Consider the following 25,085-nt stretch of genomic DNA (forward strand, 5'->3'; position numbering starts at 1 on the left):
TACTTACTTAGAGGCATTTAGAAAACCTGGCAGTTTCATATACCATTATTAGTATACATGGATTTCATCTAATAGATCACTAAAAATTAAAAGCACTTTCTTATGAAGACATTCTTGGGCCTAGAACATCCATATGGGAGATGCCACCATTGTTTCTAACCAAGAAGATAATCCAACTACAGTGTATCTGGAAGAAGTGGTCTCTGGCTTATTTATGATACTTGGAAGTTCTCAGTAGTATTCTCTATCTTCTACTGTAAGAATTCTTTGACTGCTGACCATATTTGTATGACCACGTACTAAGATGAACTGTATCACATTTCTTGTAAGACAGAAACTCCTGTCCTGACTGATACGTCAGTACAAAACTATGAAGGACACCAGTTCCCCTAGAGCACTCTAAGCCCCCTATAACTCATGCCACCCACTGATGAGAACTATAAACTCTGAACAAAATACAAAAAACCAACACCTGAGAACTCTATAAAATAGGCAAATCAGATAAACTAATAAGTAAGGGAGTCAAAACTTGGACCAGCAACCTGCCCAGGGGTGAGTTTTACACTTTTTCCCTCACACAGCTTTACCCTGAGGGTGGGCCTCAATCATGGAGTAGCACCAGCAGCTCAAACTCTGAGAGAAATCCCACCTTGTTTCTGGTCAAAGAAACCAGAGGAAGGAGTCTGAGGTAGCCAAAGTGTGAGGAGAAAGTCTGGGAGGAGATAGAGCCACAGAAAGGCATCCTCTAATTATAAGTGTATGAGCCCACACCCACCTCTGTCTAACCCCAAATCATGTAAGCGCAGGGAAAACTCAAATTATCCAATCGAAAGAACATGGCAGAAAAAATTTAGAGAAATGAACAGACCCTCAGGGATTTGTGGGAAAATATCCACAGATCTAACATATGTGTAATTGAAGTCAGGTCTTGGAAACAAGAGAGCAAGATTTCAAACGAGGTCTCACCAGAAACCATGGAGGCCAGATGTAAGTAGAACACCTTTAAAATGCTGAAAGATAATATCAGACAACCCAGAATTCAAAAATATCATGAAATGGAAAATAATATGCGTAAGAGAAGTCTTCACTGACAGACTTGATCTGCAAGAAATACTAACGGTGGATTTTTGACTGAAAGGAAATTATGTAAGAGGGAAATCTGGATCTTCAGGAATGAAGGAGAGTGTTGTAATTGGTAAATATTTGTGTAAATAAAAAGGATAATTTTTTCCCTCTTAAAATATTTAAAACACAAACATATATGGCTTTTTAAGGTAAAAATTTAACAATGGTGGCGTTTTCAGTGTGTAGATGTAAAACATAGACAGCTACAGTAATCACCCCCCAAAAAAGTTGGGTGTTGGGGATACCTATGTGACTAAAATTTTTATATATTGTGTGACATATGCAACAGTAATTCTAAGTAGACTGAGAAAGTTTAGATTGCATTGCAATCCCTAGAGCAACAACTAAAAACATAAAAAAAGGAGATAAAGCCAGAAAGCCAACAGATCAACTAAAATAGAATAGAAAAAGAAAAGATGTCCAAGGAATGAGACTTGGTGCACTCCAAAATTTAGGAGGCACAGATAAAGAAGAGGAAGTGAAACCAGCAAAAAAAAAAAAAAAAAAAAAAAGGACCAAGAAAGAATGAACAGACAACTAGGAGGCAAACCAAGACAGTGGAATATTATGGAGGTGGGGAGTGATCAACTTTCTCAAATGTGGTTGAAAAAATTAAGTAAATGAGCTTAAAGAAGTGATTACTGGATTTAGCAATGAAGAGTTTTGGGTGATGTTTGGAAGAGCAGTTTCAATGGAATGGTGAGATTTGAGAATTGCCTAGTTGGTTCAAAGACAATGTGAGGAGAGAAATAGGAAGATAAACATCTTTTGACAAGTTTTGCTATCCAGGGGAAGAGAGGAAAGGGGTTATGGCCTGAAGGGGAAGTGGGAACAAAAGGTTTTTGCTTGTTTGTTTAACATGAGTGTTGTGTTTTTTAAACACCTCTTGAAATGAATTCTTCAATTTTCATTGGTCATGGCAACAAATTCTCTTAGAGAAGGAACTATAGGAGAAGAATCATTCCCTTTAATAATTTTGTTTTTTCCTGCTTATTCCTCGCTGTGAATGTTGTGCAGCACCCAGACCTCTTCCCTCTGCTCCTTTCTCCCTCACTAGAAGAGCTCACACTGGCTCTCGGTTTCAACCATACACTCTAGTCTTTCATCTCTTTCAACTAACAACCTCATTTGTAATGATCTGCCAGAAACTCTTAGATGTCTCACTGTCTCCTCAATGTGATATTGCAAGAATAGTCTTCCCTCCCCACACTACTTCTCCTGCTAACTTGTCTTCCCAGTGACACAATCTTTCCCCTGCTTCAAAACTTGGAATAATCTTAGATTTATCCCTCTTCCCATATATTTTCCTCATGGAGAGAAAATAGCCCCTTACTTTTTGGTAGCCCTCCAACTAAACGCATTTCATGCCTTGAGTTTTCCTTTGATGTTTCTCCTAGTTGAGAATTCCCACAACAAATCTAAAAATCTACACCAAACTTTTGAAATTCCTCCATAATCTGCATCTGTCTCCTAGTCACCAGTCCCCAATGTATCCTTTTCATTGCCATTAATTATCAGTAATTACCAACATCCTGCCTTTGTTCATGCTACTAACATCTCTGAAAATGCCCTATCTTCTCTCCTCCACTCCTTCAAGTCTCACCCATCTTTCAAGACCCAGCTCAAGTCTGAATAACTCCACAAAGTCTTTCCAGACAATCCCAAAGGTCACTGAAATACTTCCAGTCCTTATAACTCATTACATCCCACAATTTATTATTTATACTCTATACTGGCATGTTGGTAGCAGTTCAGTGTGATTTAGTCCTGTCTTCCCAACTAGATTACAAGTTAGGGACATAAGAAGAAGCTAGAGACAAAAAACCAATGTGGTTGTTTGACTGGTGAGATTTATCCTTTTTTAAAGTATAAGCATAAGAATAGGCCACTATTTATACAGTTCATTCTAATACAGTAAAACAAAATGTGTATTTCTTGTGCCCTACCAAGACCAACAATATCCACTCCTGAATATGAAAATTCCACAATGAAGTCAACTATATTAACCACATTTGGATGGTACACCATTTAAACATAAGGCAGAAGGTCATCTGGTTCTTCCAGAATCAAATTTCAGAGATTATGCAGAGCACAGGATACATTTTGTCATTTCAATTTTCAATTCATGATCTAAACAGTAACTTACAATAGTCATTTCGAAGACCCATAAGATGAATCTTCACCTCCGGTTGGAGTATGGAATAGTTTACATCACTGAACCTCTGAATATGGAAGCGTTCATCTCTGACTCCATCACTGCAGCCTATAAGAAATGAACAGTTCTACATATCTCTATGATCCTGGAAACATAATATTTATCCTTGTAGGTATTAAGAGAGAATGGAGCAAAAAAGAAAGCGGTCATAATGATAAAATTGAATTGCAAGCTACAGGGGGAGGAAAGGGAAAAAAGACCTCAGAATTAATTTAAACAATTTTTTAAAAATATTCAATGGCATTTTCTAATAAAAAGCACATGAGTACCAGACCTAAATGTAATGACAGATCTTGTGGGGAACACATAGAGACACTATATCATGCTTTGAATATTGTTCTGTCACTTGAGATTTTAAAACCAAAGTAATGTTTGCATGTTCATGTGTCTATCACATCAAAAATTATCTAGTAGACCTAAGCCCTACTCTGAGTCTTTGTCAAAAAATATTTGTTGATTCATTAATTTTCGGCTCTTCCTGTCACTATTTCTGTACCAGAGCACACAGAGTTACATTTGGTTAGTGTTATCTGAAATCAAGGTTATATCTTGTGCTCAGTTTTACTTCTCATCAAAAGACCCCACTAAGTCTAAACCACAAGCCACTCTCTTTTCATCTTTCCAACCATCTGGTTTTTAATCAAACTGAGAATGATCAACAGGAAATGAGCCCACCCAGGTGATTGTGGTCCCTAAGACCGCATGGATTCTGATAAAAGCATGAGGGCTTCACAACGCTATACCAAGAAGCCAAATTGTTACTCATAGTCTCAGTGTTAACTATGAAAACCTGCAGTTGTGTGCAGGCTGCAAGGTTACTAGAAATACATACTCAAGCACTGCCAATAACGGTTCAAAAAAATCAAGTACAAACCCCCAGTTATAAGATAAATCAGGAGGAGGTAATGTGCAGCATGTATTGCATGTTTAAAAGGTGCTTAAAAAGTAGGCCTTAAAAGTTCTCATCCCAAGGGAAAAGGTCTGTAATATGTCTGGTGGTAGTTATAAATTAGATTCATTGTGGTGATCATTTTGCAATATATACAAGTATCATATCATTTTGTTGCATACCTGAAGCTAATATAATGTTTTGTGTTTAAAAAAAAAAAAAAGCAATACCCAAAGAATCAACAAAAAACTTCTGGAACTAATGAGCGATTATAGCAAGACATAAGATTAATATACAAAGTCAATTGCTTTCTTATATACACAATAAGCAATTGGAATTTAGAGTTAAAAGCACAACACCATTTACGTAAGTACCCTCAAAAATGAAATACACAGGTATAAATCTAACAAAGCATGTAGAAGATCTATATGAGGTAAACTAAAAACTCTAATCAAAGAAAATCTAAATAAATGAAGAGATACTCCATGTACATGGGTAAGTCTCAGTATTATTAAGAAGTCAGCTCTTCCCAACTTGAGTTACAGATTCATTGCAATATCAGTTAAAATCCCAAGTTATTTTGTGGATATTGACAAGCTAATTTTTTTTCTGAAAAATGCAAAGTATCTTATATTTTAAATTCAGAACTTTCAGATAAACTTACATTATTTCTCTACTTATCACATGCAAACTGGCACAGGCAAGGAGGACCAAATGTGTTTTTCCTTCTCTATAATGAATCATTCTTTTTTGGGTGGTCTCCTTAACTTGACATATTCTTTTGCTTTCAAGGTAACTTTGGGTCAGCAATCACATTGACCTCTGTGGGATTCCTGAGATACATTTTTCATTGCTCCAAGCCTATCTAAGAAGGCCAGTGGATGCTCCAAGATGTAGTCTTTGCATGCATTTTCTTTAAAAAAAAAAATCAAGCTTTTTGGTGAAAACCTTGTATCACAAGTCAAAAGCACAGAACAGAAGCAGCTGCTTTCAGAGCCTATTGTGGACTTTGTGAGGGAGAGGGACCTGTGCTGTTAAACATAAACCTTGCAGATCTGTTGGCTTCTCAGTTCATAGCATTTGGCTCCCTGGCTCCTGAGCAGCTCCTTCTCCTCTGCTGCATCTCGAGCTTTCATCTGGGGGAAGTGGGCTGTAGAGGTGATGAAATCATGGTGCCAGTCCAGATACTGCAGGTAGACAAGCACATGCAGAGCGTAAGCAAACACCAGCAGCAGGACCAGACACATTGCCAGGCCGATCAGAATGGCTGGCGAGAAGGAAGAGGCAGTCTCGAGCCCTGGCAAATTGTCCCCCCTTGATGGTAAAGCCTTGGATTTGGAAATCAACAAAAGTGACCTCCCACAGGCTTGACATATCATTGGTGTCACTGGGCAACAAAAGGACATCGTACCACTGCAGGCTGCTGACACTTTGGCAGTGGTAGGAGTAACTTGATGGAGCATATATGCCAGTTGCATTAAAAGTTGCTTGAACTGAATTATTGAAAATGATCTCAACTCGGTGTAAACTAAACCAACTCTGGCTGGACAACTTGCTGCAATTGGTAAGGGTGAGTCTTATATCAAGACCTTTGGGATTTTCAGTATCACCAAACTTGAGAGACAACCCTAAAGGCTTGCTCCAGTGAAGGGGTCAACTTACATGGCACTTTCTTCACTGCAATTTGAATTGCCAGCATCCACTGTTGCCTTCTGGCCAAAAGCTTCTTCTGTAAGGTCCAGCCAGGTCTGATTCTTAAATTTAATTGTTATTCTTTTGGCCCAGGAGAGAATGCAGGGAATTCCATCCATGGAGACATTAACCAGGTTATGATGACTGAATGCATTCCAAGGTTCTTTTTCTAAATGTCTTTGTCTGCTCAGACTTTAGTTGAGAGCCTGTGTGACTGGTATTTTTGTGAAATTCTGCATTGGCTTCATATTTCCATTATTCTGCTGATCACTCTTTATAACCACTTCTTTATTTGAAGATGTTCGAGAGCTGAAACAAATCTGGCTCAAGAAGAAATTGCAGTTCTCTGAATGGTTCTGTAACTTCCATGACCAGGCACTGAGGGCCAACCTGCCCGCCCTCCAGCTCCACGAAGCCCGCTTGACAAGCTGATTTGAAAGTTTATATGGAGAATATCAATTTAATATTGAAGGAGAAGAACCAGGCTGAGGATCTGCACTATCTGACTTTAAGACTCACTAAAAAGCTATAGTAATCAAGACAGTGTAATATTGGCAAAAGAACAGACAAAAAGATCAATGGAGCTCAACAGAGAACCTAGAAATAGACCCACACAAATATGGTCAATGGATCTTTGACAAAGGAGCAAAGGCAGTAAGTACAATGGAAAAAAGTTAGTTCTTTCAACAAATGATGCTGAAACAATTAGACGTCCACATGCAATGTGGAAAAAAAATAACTGAATCACTTTGCTGTACACCTGACAATAATACAATGTTGTAAATCAACTATACTTCAATTTAAAAAAACTGAATTTAGACACAGACCTTATATCCTTCACATAAATTAACTCAAAATGGATCATAGACTTAAAAGTAAAACACAAAACTATAAGGATCCTAGAAAATAACATAGGAGAAAATCTAGATGTCCTTGATATTGCAGTGACTTTTTAAATACAACAAAGGCATGATCTATGAAAGAAATCATTGATATACTCGACTTCATTAAAATGAGACCCTTCTGCTCTGCAAAAGACATGTCAAAAGAATGAGAAGCTAAGCCATAGACTGAGAAAAAATATTTGCAAAAGACATGTGATAAAGGATAGTTACCCAAAATATACAAAGAAATTCTTAAAACTCAACAATAAGGAAACAAAAAACCAGATTAAAAAATGGACAAAAGAACTCGATGCGTCACCAAAGAAGATATACAGATGGCAAATAAACATACGAAAAGATGTTCAACATCATATGTCATTAAGGAATTGTAAATTAAAACAATAATGAGACACCACTACACATCTGTTAGAATGGCCAAAACCAAACCACTGACAAACACCGAATCATAGCAAGGATATGAAATAATAGGAGGTTTCATTCATGCCAGTGGGGATGCAAAATGGTACAGCCACTCTGGAAGACAGTTTGGCAATTTCATACAAAACTGAACATCTCTTATCATACAACCCCGCAGTCACACACCTTAGTATTTACCCAAATTAGTAGAAAGCTTATGTCCACACAGAAACCTTCACACAGACACTTACAGTAGCTTTGTTCACAATTGTCAAAACTTGGAAGCAACCAAGATGTCTTTGAATAAGTGAATGGATAAATGAACTGTGGTACATTCAGACAATAGAATATCATTCTGTGCTAAAAAGAAATGAGCTATCAAGCCAGGAAAAGACCCGGAGGAAGCTTAAATGCATATTACTAAGAGAAAGAAGCCAATCTGAAAGGGCTACATGCTGTATTATTCCAACTATATGACAGTCCAAGAAAGACAAAACTATGGATATAGTGAAAGTTCACCAGGGATTAGAGAGGGAGGAAGGGGTGAATAGGTGAAGTACAAAGGATTTTTAGAACAGTGAAGCTGCTCTATGTGCAATTATTATGGTAGATACATGCCACTACACATTTGTCAAAATCCATCAAATATACAACACCAAGAGAAAATCCTAATGTAAACTACGGATTTTGGATGACAATGGTGTGTCAATGTAAGTTCATCGATTATAACAAATGTACTATTCTAGTGTGGGATGTTGATAGTGGGGGAAGTTGTGTATGTGTTGTGGCAGGGGATATATAAGAATTCTCTGTACTTTCTGTTCAATTTTGCTGTGAACCCAAAACTTGTCTAAAAAAAAGATGGATGGATGAATGGATAAATACATACATACATAGAGATAGAAAGATCTCCTAGGATATCAAAATAATACAGGTACAGGCTCTCTGCCTTCATAGAATACATAATTTCTATTCCATGTCAAATATTCAGCATGTTATAGAAACACAAACTTGTTGCCGATCAGATCACAAGATGGGAGAGTAAGGGAAGACATGTTCCCAGATATTTTATTTTGCTTTTAAGAAAATATAATTCTAAGGAAAAGAGTAAAGAAGGAAAGGATAAGATTCACTCATTCATCCCAACTGTACACTCCCAAACTTCCCAAAAGTATATTCAGTGGGTCTGAAACTTTTTGTGCCTGTTTTTATGCATCTAATTCCATTTTTACCCCTTTATACCGCTTGGAAACAGAGGCATGAAAAACACATATGCACGAAGTTATCTTATCCCAAAGGGAAACATAACAGGCGAGTTTCCTTGGCCTTTATGAACTGAACCACTAGTTCTCTTAAGTTTCTCTCCCAGAGCTAGTCTCCTAATTAATTATTTTCCAACCATAATAACAATCTCATGAATGACACAAAAACTTCCAAGATGAAAAGAGGAAGTAGGAAGGAGAACACGTGGGGCTCAGGGTAAATTTGACTGTCAGAGCACTAAATGCAGCATGGAAGGAGGACCTTCTGGAAACTCCACAACAGCAATATCTCCCCACTGCAGGAAAGAAAGAAAGGAAGGAAGGAAGGGAAAATGGAAGGAAGGAGGGAAGGAGGCAAGGAGGGAGGGAAGGAAGAAAGAGGGAGGGATGAAGGACAGAAAAAAGAGGGAAGGAGGAGAAGAGGAGAAACAGAGAGAGTGAAAGGGGGAGAGAGAGGAATGACAGTGTCCAAGAAATTTTAAAATTAAAATTAGGACAGCCAAAATAAAAAGTTTAATAGCAAGGCTAGTGGACAAATTGAGGTAACTATTTTGAAAGTAGAAAAAAATGAGATAAAAAATAGAATAGAAAAAAATAAGAAAATTAAAGAATTCATCCAGAAGGGCCAACAATTATGCTCAATATTTCAGGAAAAAAAGGTAAAAAGAAGGTAAAAAGAAACGAAGGTGGCTGCACCAAACTGAATTCCCACCAGCAGTGTAGGAGGGTTCCCTTTTCTCAAAAGACTAGGAATAGACTTATCATATGACCCAGGAATCCCACTCCTGGGCATATATCCAGAAGGAACCCTACTTCAAAATGACACCTGCACCCAAAGTTCATAGCAGCACTATTTACAAGAGCCAAGATATGGAAACAGCCTAAATGTCCATCAACAGATGACTGGATAAAGAAGATGTGGTATATTTATACAATGGAATACTATTCAGCCATAAAAACCAACAACATAACGCCATTTGCAGCAACATGGATGTTTCTGGAGAATGTCATTCCAAGTGAAGTAAGCCAGAAAGAGAGAGACAAATACCATGTGAGATCGCTCATATGCGGAATCTAAAAAGACAAAACAAAACAAAAAACAAATACAAAACAGAAACAGACTCATAGACATAGAATACAAACTTGTGGTTGCCAGGGGGATAGGGGGGTGGGAAGGGACAGACTGGGATTTCAAAATGTAGAATAGATAAACAAGATTGTACTGTGTAGCACAGGGAAATATATACAGGATCTTGAGGTAGCTCACAGCGAAAGACAATGTGACAATGAATGTATGTATGTTCATGTACGACTGAAAAATTGTGCTCTACACTGGAATTTGACACAGCATTGTAAAATGACTATAACTCAATTTTTAAAAGTTTAAAAAATAAATAAATAAAATTTAAAAATTATTAAAAAATAAAAAAAAAACAAAGGTGAAGAAAGTACTAAAGAATAATTCAAGAAACTTCCCAAGAACTAAAAGACATAGGTCTCCAAGATTGAAAAGACCCACCAATGTGCTTTTAAATTACAATGAGATTTTTCTAAAACCTACACAAAGTTTTATCATCACAAAATTTTTAAACACTAATAATAAGAGATTTTTCTACATGCAATTCAGAGAGAAAAAGCAAATGATATACAAAGCATAGGAAGTCACAATAGCATATGACTTCTCAACAGCAACATTAGATGCTAGAAAACAATAAAGCAATACCTTCAAAATTCTGAATGAAACTAGACTTTGTAGCCAGCCAAACTATAAATCAAGTGTAAACGTAGAATAAGCCTGAAATTTATATGTGGCCATTCTTCTGACTTGGCTTGCAAGTCTGTTGCTCTACTTTAGACAGATCACTTTGGTGGCAGGACTGAGAAGATCTGAGGTGGAGGGATGTGGGAAGCAGATGAGCAAACCCAGAAAGAGCACAACATAGCTGCCAGGAAATAGTGGTTCTGATATCAGAGAAGAGAAGTCCCAGAACTACGACCATGGGACTGGCCAAGAGAGCAGCCCATTCAGCAGGCTCTGGGTAGGAGGCCACCAAAGAAAACAGGAAACGTTGTGGGAAGGTACATGGAGAAGGTTATTGATAACCATGGAACAAAATATGAGAGCATTTAAGGAAAAAAGTCATAGTTTCATAGATACTGAATAAATGAAAAAATAAAGCAACTTTTCAATTCCAGGAAAAACAAAGAGTTATATTAGAAAAGAGGCACAGTTAAAGTACACTGCTTGGCTTGGCAGCAAATAATAGTTGAAAAGTAATATGATTCAAACATTAAATACTAATTTTACTATTTAAGAATGTGATATAAATAGATTGAGGGAGATGAAAGAGAAAGGAGGAGAACTAAGTTCTTACTATGCTAGAAAGTTGTGATGAAGCCTATACTTTTCAAAACAGCAGTTTACAAATATTATTTAGAAAACAGATGTAAATACCAGGGGGAATAGCCGGAAAGAGCTAAGAGTGGTTGTCCCTAGAACACGGGAAGTGGAGGTGGGGATGGTTAAGACAGAGGATCATGAGAATTATCTAAATTTTACAATTATGTTGACTTAGTCTAATAAATATAAAAATGATACATTCCAAGATAAGGGAGAAATGAAGGATGCAGGGAGAAAGGAGGGTAGGAAAGAGGACGAACAGAAAATCTTTGACCCGTACCTTTCCAAACGCACTGGGATTGCTCACAGAGCTGCATTTTCCCATTCACATGCTGAGCCACCTTCTGGGTCGAAAATAACTGGTTTAAGCACTTCTAAAAACAAACAAAGAGAACACTTATTTAGAAATATATATGTATATCTCAGATGCGATGCATGGTGTAGAGTTGAAACTAGTAATTCACTAGGAAGATCAGAAACTACACATTACCAAAACCAGCAGTACAATAATCGTCATTGTTTCTTAGCTAACCACTGTGTGATGAACCCAGTCCTGAGAGTTCTACGTATGTTATTTCTAATCTCCCCCAAGAACTCCAGAGGCAGGTATTACTAGAGTAAAATCCTCTTTTATTCTTCTAGCCTAAAAATCCTCTTAGCCCTCAAACCAACCATAGGCCAGTGATCATCAAAGCCTGCAAGAACTGAAATGTCATATTTCTAGTACTTTCTGAAATTAAAAGACCTCCTCAAAATCATAAGGTTGAGCATTAGTAAGGCTGCTTTTTTCCAGAAAGATTTCTTTCAAGGAGTGCCTCTCAAGCATTCAAGCCAGAGATGTTCCCTCCGTCTGTTATTGAAGTTTTCTTGGGACCTCAATTTTCCTCACCTGTAATGTGCTGGGATTAAACTAATTATCTTAAAGGTCCTTTTCCACTGACACCTTTGCCCATGAGAAATGGGGACATCGAGCCACAGAGAGCTTAAGTAAATTGCCTAAATTTCCACAAAAATCTGATTACTATCTCTCTGGGCTGGTATATAAAAAGCACTTCTGACATTCTTACATCCAATTTCAATCAAAAACAGACAGGAAAATTAGTCGTGAGGGGAAAGAAAAGTACTTATTCCAGAAATACAATAATGAATTGTTAAAGCAGAGATGATTCTCTTTTTTTTTTTCCTCCTTTACAATACATTTAACCACTGGATCATCATAATTCAGACAAAGTCTCTCTGCCAAGCATCATTTTGATATTTTGATTTTCTTCCCAGATATTATGTCACATAATAGGCATTGCCAGTCAATGAAACATTGATTTTCAGGTATTCAAAGCAAAATAACTAATTAGAAGGCAGGGTTTCCTAACCTCAGAACTATTGGCATTTGGCAACAGATAATTTGTTATTGTGGGGACTGTACTGTGCATTACAGGACATCTAGCAGCATCCCTAACCTCTGTATACTAGACATCCTCCTCCTGGGTCGTGATCATCAGTGACATCTTCAGACATTATGTCCCTTGGGGAACAGAATCGCCCCCATTTGTAAAGTACTGGTATAAAAACATTCCTGAAATGGCTTGCTGGCCAGTAGCTCAGTGTAACTCTTCACAGATTCACTTCTTTGGAATCCCATAGTTACCACACAGCTGAGAAAGGCATCACCCAGTGTGCTTCTGCTCAGCGTACCCAGGGATACTCTTCCCTAGGTGAGAGCTACTTATCGCTTTAATGAGCAACTTGGCATAGAGCTGGTGGATATGAGAATTCTGAATGTCTCCACAGCTGTGTGGTTCTCACTGTGGAAACCCCCTACAGACGACCTCTGAGGACCACATGAAGACATGTATTTACTGTCGAAGTGGAAGACCTCACTTTGTATCTGGACCACTCTTGCTACTGTTAGACTTCTAACCAGTCATGACAACAGATGCTCTACGTGAAGCAGTAAAACAATTTCCATTGTCCCCTGCCCAGGTTCTTCAGTGATGCTGGGACGATGATCTTCTGGCTAGGTAACAATTGCTGTGATGATGGTAACTTGCCGACACCATTGTGATCCCATGTGAACAGAGTCACCAACTTTGCTGCCACCAGTTACCAGACAGCACAAGGGGAAGGAAAAGGGAAGTCCTGAAGTTCAGGGCAGTAAAAACTCCAATCAGCAGCAGTGTGGAAAGGACAGTAATCTGGTGCTAGTAATCTGGCCACGAGCTCAACAGCACCCATAGTTACCTCAGTAGAACCCCCTGAGCATTTCCCCACCCCCACTCCCAAACCCTTACCCAACAATAAGGCACCAGCAAAAGATCTGCTCTAATACATTTGTTTCCAACTGGATTATGAGTTCAAGTAATTAAATTTTACAGTCACAATATTTTATCGCTCCTCTAGTTAAGATATATATGCCAGAGGGGGCACACACTAATGAGTAACTTTGCCTAAACTGAGAATTTATGACATTTCCAGTTCAAAGTTTTCTAAATAAAACATTGATTCCTTCAGAGCTTTTCACTGAATTTGATAAACCTGAAAGCATGCTACTGGTATTTAATGTGCTTAAAGGATTTAAGGTGGACTCCTATGAACTTAAAACCATAATAAGTAAGATACTTAAAAGAACTAAATTAACTTAGTTGAGAAACTAAACAACAATAACAAAGACTTTAGAGAAATATCTAAAAGGCCATCTTACAGAGGAAGAGAGACCGCGAAGGGTGGACCAATTCACCACATATTTTCCAAATAGTTGGGAAATTATTGCACAAGAGATCTTTTGGCTGAAAGGAAACATAGCATAATACATATAATTTTATTCTATTTTTAATCTTAGCTTTTTGATGGTTAGTCTCATCTCTTTTTTGATGGATACTAATTTTTGATGGATACTTTTTATGTATTTGTTGGATGTTCTATTTCATTTTGGAATTCCCTCTATTCATGTCCTTCATGCATTCTTTTTTTCTGTCAGGAACTCATCATTTTCTTCTTGATTTGTAAGAGCAGATAAGCCAGCTCTTATGTCACATTTGGGACCTAGTTTTCTGAGCTTCTCAAGGTGTGAGATCTTCAGTTTTCTCTCTCCACCTACCTGGCCTTTCGAGGCAACATTTTCCTTCCAGCTTCCATCCAGTGCATGAGGTTCCTTGCAAAAACAGAGAGCAGAGTTAATGGTTCCAAAATTGCCCCTGTTGGGGGTCTTCAGTGGTTCTTTGTAGGATCCTGCCAGAAAAACATTTAGCTTTGAATTTGAATTTTGAATTTTTAAAACAATTTAATCTTTTAAACCTTTGTTTAGAGTTCAGCCCTTGGCATGTACAGTAGAACAGAATGTGAAGACACAGGTCCTCGTCTTTCCAAAATTCTGGGGTGGAGTAGGGTGGAAGGGATGGCACAGGGCCTTATTCAGAGTACTGGGTTCATAAGTGAACACCAGATGAGAAATTGCCTCAGTGGCCTCCAGAGCCAGGAGGAAATGCCAAGATTAAGGACCTGACCTCAACTGCAGCAGCAGCAGCAGCAGAAGCACTTTATCTCTGCAAGGAAAGAACACAATTGTACCTTTAAAGAATGGATACAAACAGTCCAATAGTTTAAAATGATGGAACAAAGAGTATCTGGTTTTCCCAGGCTGTGATCATCCTGCCAGGAAATCACCATGGGATGCTTGCCATCTGGTCTTTGACGTTCACTACATGATCATGAGCAAATCACTTTGCCCCTCCCTCTTCCTACTGCACAAAGATAGAAAGCGAGTTTGAGATGACATTGCTGAAACGCTTCCTAAGTTACAGTCATGGAAGAGTCAATGTCATTTGCATTATTAGTATCCATTTCTATTCTCTTCTCAAGATTGAGAAAGCCCTTTACCAGACTTTTAACTGCACTGAAAACTTTGACAAGTCATCTTCTAAAACTAAATATCTGCTATATCACTTATTCATCAGAGGATTCAAGGGGCCATTGGATTCAGTATCTTGGCCTTTTGCCATGTGACAGTCCCTTCTGCATTTGGACAAACATAGGCTGGATAAACTGTCACTAGTGTTCCTAGAGCCCCTCTCCTCGAGTCCTGGGCTATCCAAAATCTAAGACCTTTCTTACAACCCTGAATCTCCTACTGCTTCAACCAGCTACTTTCAGTATTGATACTGTTCCATGGGAATTTAAATTGCTTAAAAATGATTTGGAATGACAATATCCATTCTAAGTGAAGTAAGACAGCAAGAGAAAGAAAAATGCCATATGATATCACTCATACGTGGAATCTAAAAAAAAAAAAAGGACACAGATAAACTTATCTACAAAACAGAAACAGACTCACAGACATGGAGAACAAACTTATGGTTACCAGTGGTTAAAGGGAGCGGGAAGGGATAAATTGGGAACTCAGAGGTTGCACCTCTTGGGGAATGATGGAAATGTCAGATATCTTGATAGTGGTGGTGGTTTCATTGGTGTATACATCTGTCAAAACTCATTAAAGTGTACATCTGAAATACGTGTGGTTTATGGTACAGGAAACATACCACAATAAAGGTGTTTTTTAAAAAAAAAAAAAGTATTTGGGCTCCCTTTCAATCTGCAGGACTGCAGTGCCTCATTGTGTCTAATATTGAGAAAAGAGTGACATTACAGTTCACATTTGCCTTAAACATGCTGATAAGACAATGAATTATGTCGCCTAGGATTTTAAGAAGGAAGCACAGAAATTAAATCTCGAAGTGGCAAATTTTGCTTCTGAAGGATGGGAATAAAAAAGCTTGTGCTCACATGAGACATATTTTAGAAAGATAGCTTGTGTTTCAGAGCTTGACTGGTTGATCCTGGATCCCTGCCCACCAGATCAGGGCTTTGGTGCCTATTCCCCGTCCCTGCCCCAGGCAGGCATCAGACGGTCCCACTCTCATCTTTCCTTCCCTTTGCTTTCCTCTTCCCTCTCTTCTTGTTTCCCTCCCCTCGCCTTATCTCACTTCTTCTCATTCTCCTCCTCTCCCCCTTCCCTTTCCCCAACTCCATCTCCCCCCCTCCTCCTCCTCCTCCTTCTTTTCCTTCTTCTTCTCTCTCCCTTTCTCCTCTCTCCTTCCCTCCGTATCTCTCCTTTTCCTTCCTTTTCTTTCTCTTCCACACATCCCCTCCTGTTTTAATCTTTTTCTTCTCCTATTTCCTACTTGATTATTTCATTACTAATATATCTTTTTCCTGACTGTTTTAGACAAGAAATATTACCAGAGTCATTAAAAATTCGATACTTTGCAAAACAAGAAAGAGATATATTTGCGTGTATACAAATGTATACACATGTTTATACATATTTACAATCTTTACAAAAGTAATCGTCTACAAATATAAATCTCAGAAACATTTTTAAAATGCAACATACTTTCTTTTGGCTTTTTTTTCAGCCCTCCCCTTCCTTATCACCTCCTTGGAAATTTTTTATTTAAAAGAAGAAAAAAAGAAAAGCAGTTGATGAAATGTGACACTAGGTATTTCTTTAAGACAAACATTCTCTCAAAAATATATCTTTTTTTAAGGATTTCAGAGTTAACCTGTGGTATTTCTATTACCTTACCTGGAATCAAGGTCTCTTTCTCAGGCGTTGCCTTCAGCGTAGTTTGTGGGAGGTCAGTGGTTGAATGCTCTTCCCCAAAAGAATGGGCTGCCAGATCCCTGGTTTGGCTTTGCCGCCATCTTGTGGTAATTGGGCTACTGGCAACAGGAACTTCAGCCGACAGCCTCTTCGCAAAGTCGCTCTTAAAGTTAGAATATGTAGGATTGACTGCATCAAATACCTGTTTAACAACAAAAAGATCAGTGATTTATAGCAGCCTCAATGATACAAAAATTCCTTAAAAGAGAATTATAAACAACTCATTTAGTAAAACACAAGCAATATATATATGAAATTTTTAATTTTTGTGACCTGGGAGAATGTTATTTTATAATATATGTATAAAATAAATTTAACACAATTACATATATACGTAGAGCTTCTACTCAAGGGTCTCAAGACATACCGAAGCAGTTTAGGGAGTAATTATCTTTATGCTTATTACTATTACATACAAATATAAAATATGAAGTTGAAAGGGGGCAAGGTATAGCTCAGTGGTAGAGTGAGTACTTAGCATGCATGAGGTCCTGGGTTCAATTCCCAGTATCTCCTTTAAAAAAATAAATAAACTTAATTAAAAACATTGTTTTTAATTTTATAAAAAATAATATTAAAATATGAAGTTGAATAATACTATAATACTGAACATACAAGATGTTTATATAAAATCATAAAATTTCAAATCTGGAAATAAACAGCAATTTTCTAGTCCAATCTCATTTCACAGATAGGAAAACTGAGGCCTAACTTGCTCAACATCTGTCCATCCCCTCTCAGAAACATCAGGAGTTTGGTATTTACAGATCCTTTAGTGATGAGCCATGCCATGTATCTATGTGAAATTAAAATGCAAATGACAAACTAGAAGTGAATTATTTTTTAACAAAATGACAAGCATGTTAGGTTAATATCCTTATATAAATGGCTTTTACAGAAACTTAGACAAGTTCACCATCCTAAGAAAAAAATGAGCAAGGGACATAAAAAAGCAATTCACAAAAGAGATATATAAATGTCCTCAAAATATTCAAGCTCACTAGTAATCAAAAAAATGCAAATTTTAAAACAATAATGAGGCATTAGCAATGATTTTTTTAAATGACAATTCCCAGTGTTGAAGGTTCTAGAAATAAGCATACAGTGCTGGTGGAGCAATTAGTAACTGGAAAGGACAATTTGGTGATGTGTGTCCAAAGCCTTCAAATATGTGCCTAACCTCAGCTGACCCAACACTTGGTAAAACAGGTCTTTTATTTATTCCCATTTCGCTAATGAAGAAACTGAGGTTTAGAAGTTATGTGAATTGCCCAAGACCACACAGTAAGTGGAGATGCCATACCCTAACCTCATCAGTCTGACTCCACAGTCCACACCTTCAGCTGAGAACACGCTGGTGTGTACTACAGTCTATGTGCTTTTAAGGCCAAAAAGATGAGGGGGACTCAGTGTTTACCGATGGAGAAGTAACTGGGTAAACTATGTGACATCCAGCAAAGAGAATACTCTGCAGCCATTAGAAATAATGACAGACAGTAAGGAAATGCAAATCAAAACCACAGCGAAGCACCACCCCACACCCACTAGGATGGCTATAATCAATTGTCAATCGATAACAAGTGTTGGTGAGGATACGGAGAAATCAGAACTTTTATACATTGCTTAGGGGAATCCAAAATGGTGCAGCTGCTGTGGGAAAAAGTTTGGCAGTTCCTCAAAAGGTTAAACCTAGAATTACATATGAATAGCATTTCAACTCCTAGGTATATACCCAAGAGAAATGAAAATGGATACTCAAACTCAAACAAATATAGGTACACAGATGCTCATACTGGCATTATTCATAATAGCCAGAAGGTAGAAATAGATAAATAAATTGAGGGGGATGTATGTATGGAATGGAATATATATATTCATATACAGCAATGTATATATGAATATTAACTATAAAAAGGAATGAAGATTAAATGCTACAACATGGATACAACTTGAAAATATTATGACAAGTGAAAGAAGCTAGACACAAAAAGTCACATATTGTATGATTCCACGTATATAAAATAATCAGAATAGGTAAATCCACGGAGACAGAACACAAACTGGTAGTTTCCAGGGGTTGGGGGAAGGAGAAAATGTGGAGAAACTGCTTAATGGGTACCGAGTTTTCTTTTGGGATGGTGAAAATATTTTGGAACTAGATAGAGGTGGTAGTTGCACAACACTGTGAATGTACTAAATACTGCTGAATTTTTTACTTTAAAATGTTTAATTTTATGTTTTTAATTTTTATGATCTCACTTCAGTAAAAAAACTTTTTTAAAAAATAGGGCAATAGTCAATAAAACATGCAAATGCTTCTACTATATTACCAAGTGAAAAAAGGAACCTATAAGAGTATGTCAATATGGTCCCATCTCCAATCTATAAATAAAAGACAGGAAGGAGATAGGCTAGAACATTAAGGCAGTGAGTACTGGTTTTGTTTGGTTTTTATAGTAAGTGGGTGTGAAGGTGATCGCCCGGCCACCTGCAGTCACTCTGGCTGGTGAGAGGCGCTCTCTCTTTCTCCTCACTGCTTTTCTCTGTTTTCCTCCAGAAACTGCACCAAAAAGGACACCTTCCCCAGAAAAAGAGAAGCCAGGAACCTGAGGCCTCAGTGTTGTTTCAGGTCAGGTTTTTTGCCTTTCAATTGCTCTACCCCTGTTCTTGGGTTTGGGGTAGGAGCAGGAAAGCTGAGAGCGGGAGAGGCTGAGGGCTGGAGATGTGCACCAGGCACCTCACACTCACAAGCCCAGATCTGGGGGAGCAGCAAGGGAGGAGCTGGCAGAAGCCGGTCTGGAGGGAGAAACACTGCCCACTTGGACTTTCATCTTCCCACTTTTGTGTTTCTCTCCTCCGGGGAAATCCCAGGGCCAGCTCAATGGCTGGAGCTAGCCGGCCCCAGTTAGAGGGAGACTGAGTGGCGTGACTCTCTCTCCACCTGGAAGGCCTGTGTTTCAGCCTCGGCAAGAAAGAGGGTCAGAGGGGCACTATGTTTTAATAGAAGTTAGAGATTTGGACTTTTCATATCAATTTCCCTACCTTTTAAAGTTTTCAAGGGATTCAAACATTTTAAAACACTGTGGGATGAAGCAAACCCTGTCTGTGGGCCCCATTCAGGCTGTGGGGCTACGTCTACAACCTCTGCAAACACGAGCCAAGCAGACCTCACCCTTCCAGGCAGCAAGATGTCAGGGAGACACCGTATCTGAAGATATATTTAATTTGCAACAAACATGATACTCTTGATCAAAGGTCTTCTTGCAGTCCCAAATTTAAATACACATTTTAAAACAAAATAATCCTGAGTTTCAATGAGGATAAATAAAGAATTTGATATGTCAGCTAAGAAAAATGATCAAGAAATTTCACAGTGACACTGACAACGAGCCATGTCTCTCTGGCTCGTCCACTGTCCCTCTCTCCACGCTCTTTCCCCATCTGGGATGCTTTTGCACAAATCTCTGCTGGGGTAGCTTCCACCCCCCCCCTCGTGGCTGGGATCAGCCACCAATCAGCTCCTTCAGGAAGGTGGCTCTGACATTTCTTCCCATTCTAAACCAGGTTGGGCAGGGTACATGACTGTGATGGCTAATTTTATGTGTCAGCTTGACTGGGCTAAGGGATGCCCAGAAAGCTGGTAAAACATTGTTTCTGGATGTCTCTGTGAGGGTGTTCCTGGAAGAGATTAGCTTTTGACTCAGTAGACTGAGTAAAGAGATCCACCCTCACCAACAAAGGTGAGCACCATCCAATCCACTGGGGACACAAATGGAACAAGAAGGCAAAGGAAGGGCAAATTCTCTCTTCTTGAACTGGGACATCTATCTTTTCCTGCCTTCAGACGTCAGAGCTCCTGGTTCTCAGACATTTGGACTCCTTGACTCAGACCAGCAGACTGAGTTGTACCAGCTTTCCTGGTTCTCCAGCTTGAGGATGGCAGGTTGTGGGATTTAACCTCCATAATCTCATATATATCCTGTTGGATCTGTTTCCCCAGAGAATCCTGACTAATTCAATAGTGGTCCCCTAAGATATCCAGATCTGAATCCCTGGGACCTATGAATGTTATCTTATATGGCAAAGGGGTTCTGCAGGTGTGACTAAGTTAAGGATCTTGAGATGCGGAGATCATCTCGGATTATCTGGATGGCCCCTAAATGAAATCATATGTCCTTCAAGAGGGAGGCAGAGGGACATCTGACTACACACGGAGGAGGAGAAGGCAGTGTGACCACAGAGGCAGAGACTGGAGTGAAGCACAACCAAGAAATGCTGGCTTCATCAGAAATTGGCAGAGGCAAGGAACGGCTTCTCCTGTAAAGCCTCTGGAGGAAAGAAGGCCCTGCTAACTCCCTGGCTTCTACCAGGGAAACTAATTTTGGACTTCTAGGCTCCATAACTAAGAGAATAAATGTGTGTTGGTTTAAGTCACCACATTTGTGGTGATGTGTTACATCAGTCTTTGGAAACTCCTGAGGACTCCTTGTGCTTCCATGGCTCGCTGTGTGTGCTTCCAGTAGAGCCCGGTCACATTTTATTAATAATAACAACATTTACCAAGCACTCAGTATGTGCCAAGCACTGAGATAAATGTATTATAAATGTTTTAGAGGGGTTTTTTATTTAAACTTCATCACAGCCCTATGAGATAGATATAATTCTTTACCCTATTCTCTAGAGTTGGAAAGTAAAGGTTAATAGGCTTGAACAAGGATAACTTGAGCAAAGATACAGCACTGATAAGCAGTGGATCCGGGATCCAGGCCACTGCATACAGCAGTACACATCACTGTCATTATGAAGGGCAGCCTCTGGAAGATGCAGGGCACAACCTCACAGCCAACCAGGGCAACCCAAGGTTTGAACTCACAAAGTGATTCAGGCCCTGTTTTGTTAGCACCTCTGCTCATGCTGTAGTCTCAACGTTTGTGTCCCCGACTCCGAAAACATAATATTGGAATCCTAACCCCTAAAGATGATGATGTTAGTAGATGGGGCCCTTGGGAAGTGATGAGATCATGAGGGCAGAGCCTTAACAAATGGGATTAGTGTCCTTATTAAAGAGGCTCCACAGAGCTCTCTAGCCACATCCACCATGTGAGGGCACAACGAGCAGTCTGCCACACAGAAGACAGCCCTCCCCCGTCCATGCTGGGACCCTGACCTCAGACTTCCAGCCTCCAGACATGTGAGAAATAAATTTCTGCTGTTTATAAGCTACCCAGTCTGTGGTATCTTTTATAGCAGCCCACACAGACTAAGACGGCTCATATTCCACTTTTCTGATTATTTTTATGTCCTCCTACTCTATTATCAATTCCTTAAGATCAGGGACTTTGTCTTTTCTCTTACTGTCCTCAGAGTCTAGGACATTATTGGCATCTGGGAGCTCCATAATGAGTAAATGAATGAATCTCTTCCCCTGGAGGCAATTAGCCCTAAAAAGGCACAAGGGATTTAAGAAAGAATTTAAGAGGCAAAGAACTAAGATATTTTCCTTCTTTCTTTTTATTAAGGAGAATGATTTTCAAATTGGACAGGGTATAATAAACATTTCTGCAGAAACTGGAAAGCAAGATAAATTAAGCAATAAGTATTCATCTGGGCATTTTAAATAAGTTCAAGTCCGTAGGGCCAGATCAATGACACCTCAGCACAATGATGACACTTCCAGAACGATACTGATTAGTGATCTATGAAAACACATGACAAATGAGAAAAGTGCTCCCCACAAATTTAGATAGACACATTTTTTCATGGTTTTCCAACAGGAGGAACAAGTATTTGGAAATAAGTAGTTCGCCGCCAGTGGCTGGGATGGCACAAGTCTTTCTGGATCCACATTAGCCTGAATGAATCCCCGGTGACGTACTGAAGGGCTTTTGTCCCTGGCTTACGCTGTTTGATTTATCAGTGGCTTGATGGAGATTTATTTATCAAAATTGTTTTCCCTAAATTGAGAAGAAAGTTAAAATATTAAAGGATAGAGCAGAATTCAGAATAAAGTCTGGGACGAAGACCAAAATCAGCAAAATTAAATTCAATAAGAAAAAAATCTTGCCATTTAGATGTTTTTCCATTGCACAGGCCTAACATGGGCGAAAACTGGTAAGAAGTGAAAATGACGGGCCGTATTAGACACTCACTGCCAGAATACGAGTCAGCAGTATAACACTATTACTTTTTTCTAAGCAGAACAACTTTAGGTCCCATTAAGGGAAAAACTGTGTTCAAACAAAAACAAGCAAAGCCCCATTAACTCTGCACTGGTGAGAACTCATCTGGAGAACTGTGGCCAGTCTCAGAACCGTTCTTTTAGAAGGAGATGAACAAGCCAGGATTCAAAAATTGAGTTTATTTGGAGGAAAGAGACTGCAATGATAGGAGGTTAGGGAAGACACAGCAACAGAGCAACACATGAATGGAGGGAGGGCATCTGGGGAATCTAATCTAGAGGAAAGAAGATCCCAAAGGAATTGTCTCCTTTAAAGGGAAGCAATTTGCAAAAAAAAAGAAAAGCAAAACTTACTTTGTATTGCTCCCTATGACAAAACAAGGACCAATGAGTGGAAGGAGGCAAATCTGTATTCAACACAAAAAAACTTCAAAGAAGTGCATTTTGAATATATAGTTCTCAGTCAGCCCCTCCACTAACGATATAGGGTTTGTAACAGTACTGACGAACATTTTTTAATAGTTAAGTATTCTAATTAATGTTTTAAATTTCTCAATGTTGATGGAAAGTTTTCCCTTATAAAAATTAATTTGAGTAAAATGAATGACTCAATTTGAACAAAGTTAAGTAACTAACAAACGGTATGCAGACAGGGCAAAAATCACAGAGGTGGTATGCAAATGAAACACTGCGGGGGCCGGGGGCAGGGGGAGTGGGGGAGGATTGTGCTATTTCATCTTCAGTGTTTTTAAACTTTTGTTCAGGATCTATCTCCTGCTGAGGAAATGCCTGTCGCATAGTTTTAAATGACTCAAGTATTTATTAATAGAGAGGAAGAGGAAGATAAGGAAAATAAGACAAAGAAGGGAAAAGGGATGAATGACCTGATACTTCAACCATATCAGTGTGGCTTGTTTACCTTTAGAGTTCACATCATATTGACACTAAATCGGGAGGAATTCAGGGCACCAGGGCCAGAAAAATAAATAGAAAGGAACCTAGAGAGGTTAAAAATAAAGTCAGGAAGTGACAATGAAACAACTGGGAAAATAAAAACAAATATACATCTAGTGATAAATAATCTGACACATAAATATTCAGTGGGCTGGAAAAACCTGGACATTCCAAGGAAAGACATGCTGGTGATGGCAGGGTCTTTCCAGAACCTCATGACAGGTAACAAAAGTAACAAAGATGGCACGTTAGCTCTCAGGCATATCCCCCCAATCTCCCTACTAGCCTCTGAATGTCTGCCCCTCCCACCAGGCCCAGCACCACCAGCCCAAAGCAGCAGCAATCTGTCCTCAAGACATTTTGAATTCAGGGTCTCGGTATTATCTCAAATTACTCATGAAGACCAAAATGTTTTTTATCTTCTCATCTTTGAACCTCCAATGCCTCCTGGTGGTAGTGAGCCATACTACCCAAGCAAAAATTGTCATGATCAGATATCCTTTATTCTGCACTGCCAGTGCCTGCCACCGGGGGCTCCAGAGTGTCCTTAGTATTTATCCCTTCCCTTCTATCTCCCTGACCAAGGCTGCCTTCATTAAGCCACTATCATCTCTCAGCTTCACGTGTTGCTCTGGACTCTGACCTCTTCCAGATAACATCAGCACACGTGGCCAAGTTTTTGGTGCTTGTTCTCCACTCCCTCTGTTCTTCAGACCCTTAACTGATTTCTTATAAAACTAAATGCCTCCTAGTGAATAGAACCCCTTCACCAGAGTACTGCAGCAATCTCACCTATCACGTTTCCTAAGTAAACATATTTTTTCTATTACAGAGAAATGGTTTAACATCATTAAAATAATTTTGGTTAGGAAGCTGAAAGTCCTAAACTCTAGTCTTGGCTGTCCCACTTACTTACTAGTTCTGCGATCTTGGGTGAATTATTAACTTCTTCCTATTTCAAAGAATTTTTGCATAATGTCTGTAAAGAGGTTTATACAACACAATATCCCCTTTAATATAAGTATATGCATATTTATTTGTATATTAAATATGCAAAAATAGCTTCCTACAAGCATGTCATTTGTTCATTTATTTATTTATTTATGGGGCCCATGTAGAGTAGAAAGCTCTTACAAACGTAAGTCATTTCTTTAGCACTTGGTTATTTGCTGACTTATAATTGTTTCTGATTGTTCCATGTGTGCTTTGTCTCCAAAATTGATTGCAAGCTAGTGTGAGGCTGTCTCCATCAATTATACTTTATTATATCTTCCACAGTGCCTGAGTTGGTTGATTATCTGAGTCAAACTGCTTGATCCCATTCTTGGCCCAGTAGCTTCCCTTAACCTTAAATTTCAACCTCATCAGTCTCTTCCCCTCCTTTAGGAAGCCTTCCTGTATCTTCTGAAAGA

The 25,085-nt window shown here is 38.8% G+C and overlaps 2 protein-coding genes across 2 annotated transcripts in view; both read right to left on the reverse strand.

Moving 5' to 3' along the window:
• The window catches only part of CDC20B (cell division cycle 20B), a 54,676-nt gene that overhangs the window by 15,264 nt on the left and 14,327 nt on the right, over nt 1-25,085 (reverse strand). The window contains exons 3-6 of the mRNA XM_010966290.3: nt 16,464-16,683; nt 13,980-14,110; nt 11,166-11,259; nt 3,272-3,388 (exon numbers count right to left, since the gene is read on the reverse strand). Of these exons, the coding sequence (XP_010964592.1) occupies nt 3,272-3,388; nt 11,166-11,259; nt 13,980-14,110; nt 16,464-16,683 (562 nt within the window). The remainder of the gene's footprint in view (nt 1-3,271; nt 3,389-11,165; nt 11,260-13,979; nt 14,111-16,463; nt 16,684-25,085) is intronic.
• Nucleotides 4,817-10,060, reverse strand: LOC105077849 (V-type proton ATPase subunit S1-like protein). Its single transcript, XM_074361405.1, is given in 4 exon segments — nt 4,817-5,513; nt 5,515-5,868; nt 8,532-8,593; nt 10,046-10,060. Coding segments are annotated over 4 exon segments (681 nt in total). The 3' UTR covers nt 4,817-5,263.

This window comes from Camelus bactrianus, chromosome 3 (genome assembly GCF_048773025.1).
Source record: "Camelus bactrianus isolate YW-2024 breed Bactrian camel chromosome 3, ASM4877302v1, whole genome shotgun sequence".
In the NCBI taxonomy this organism is placed as follows: Eukaryota; Metazoa; Chordata; class Mammalia; order Artiodactyla; family Camelidae; genus Camelus; species Camelus bactrianus.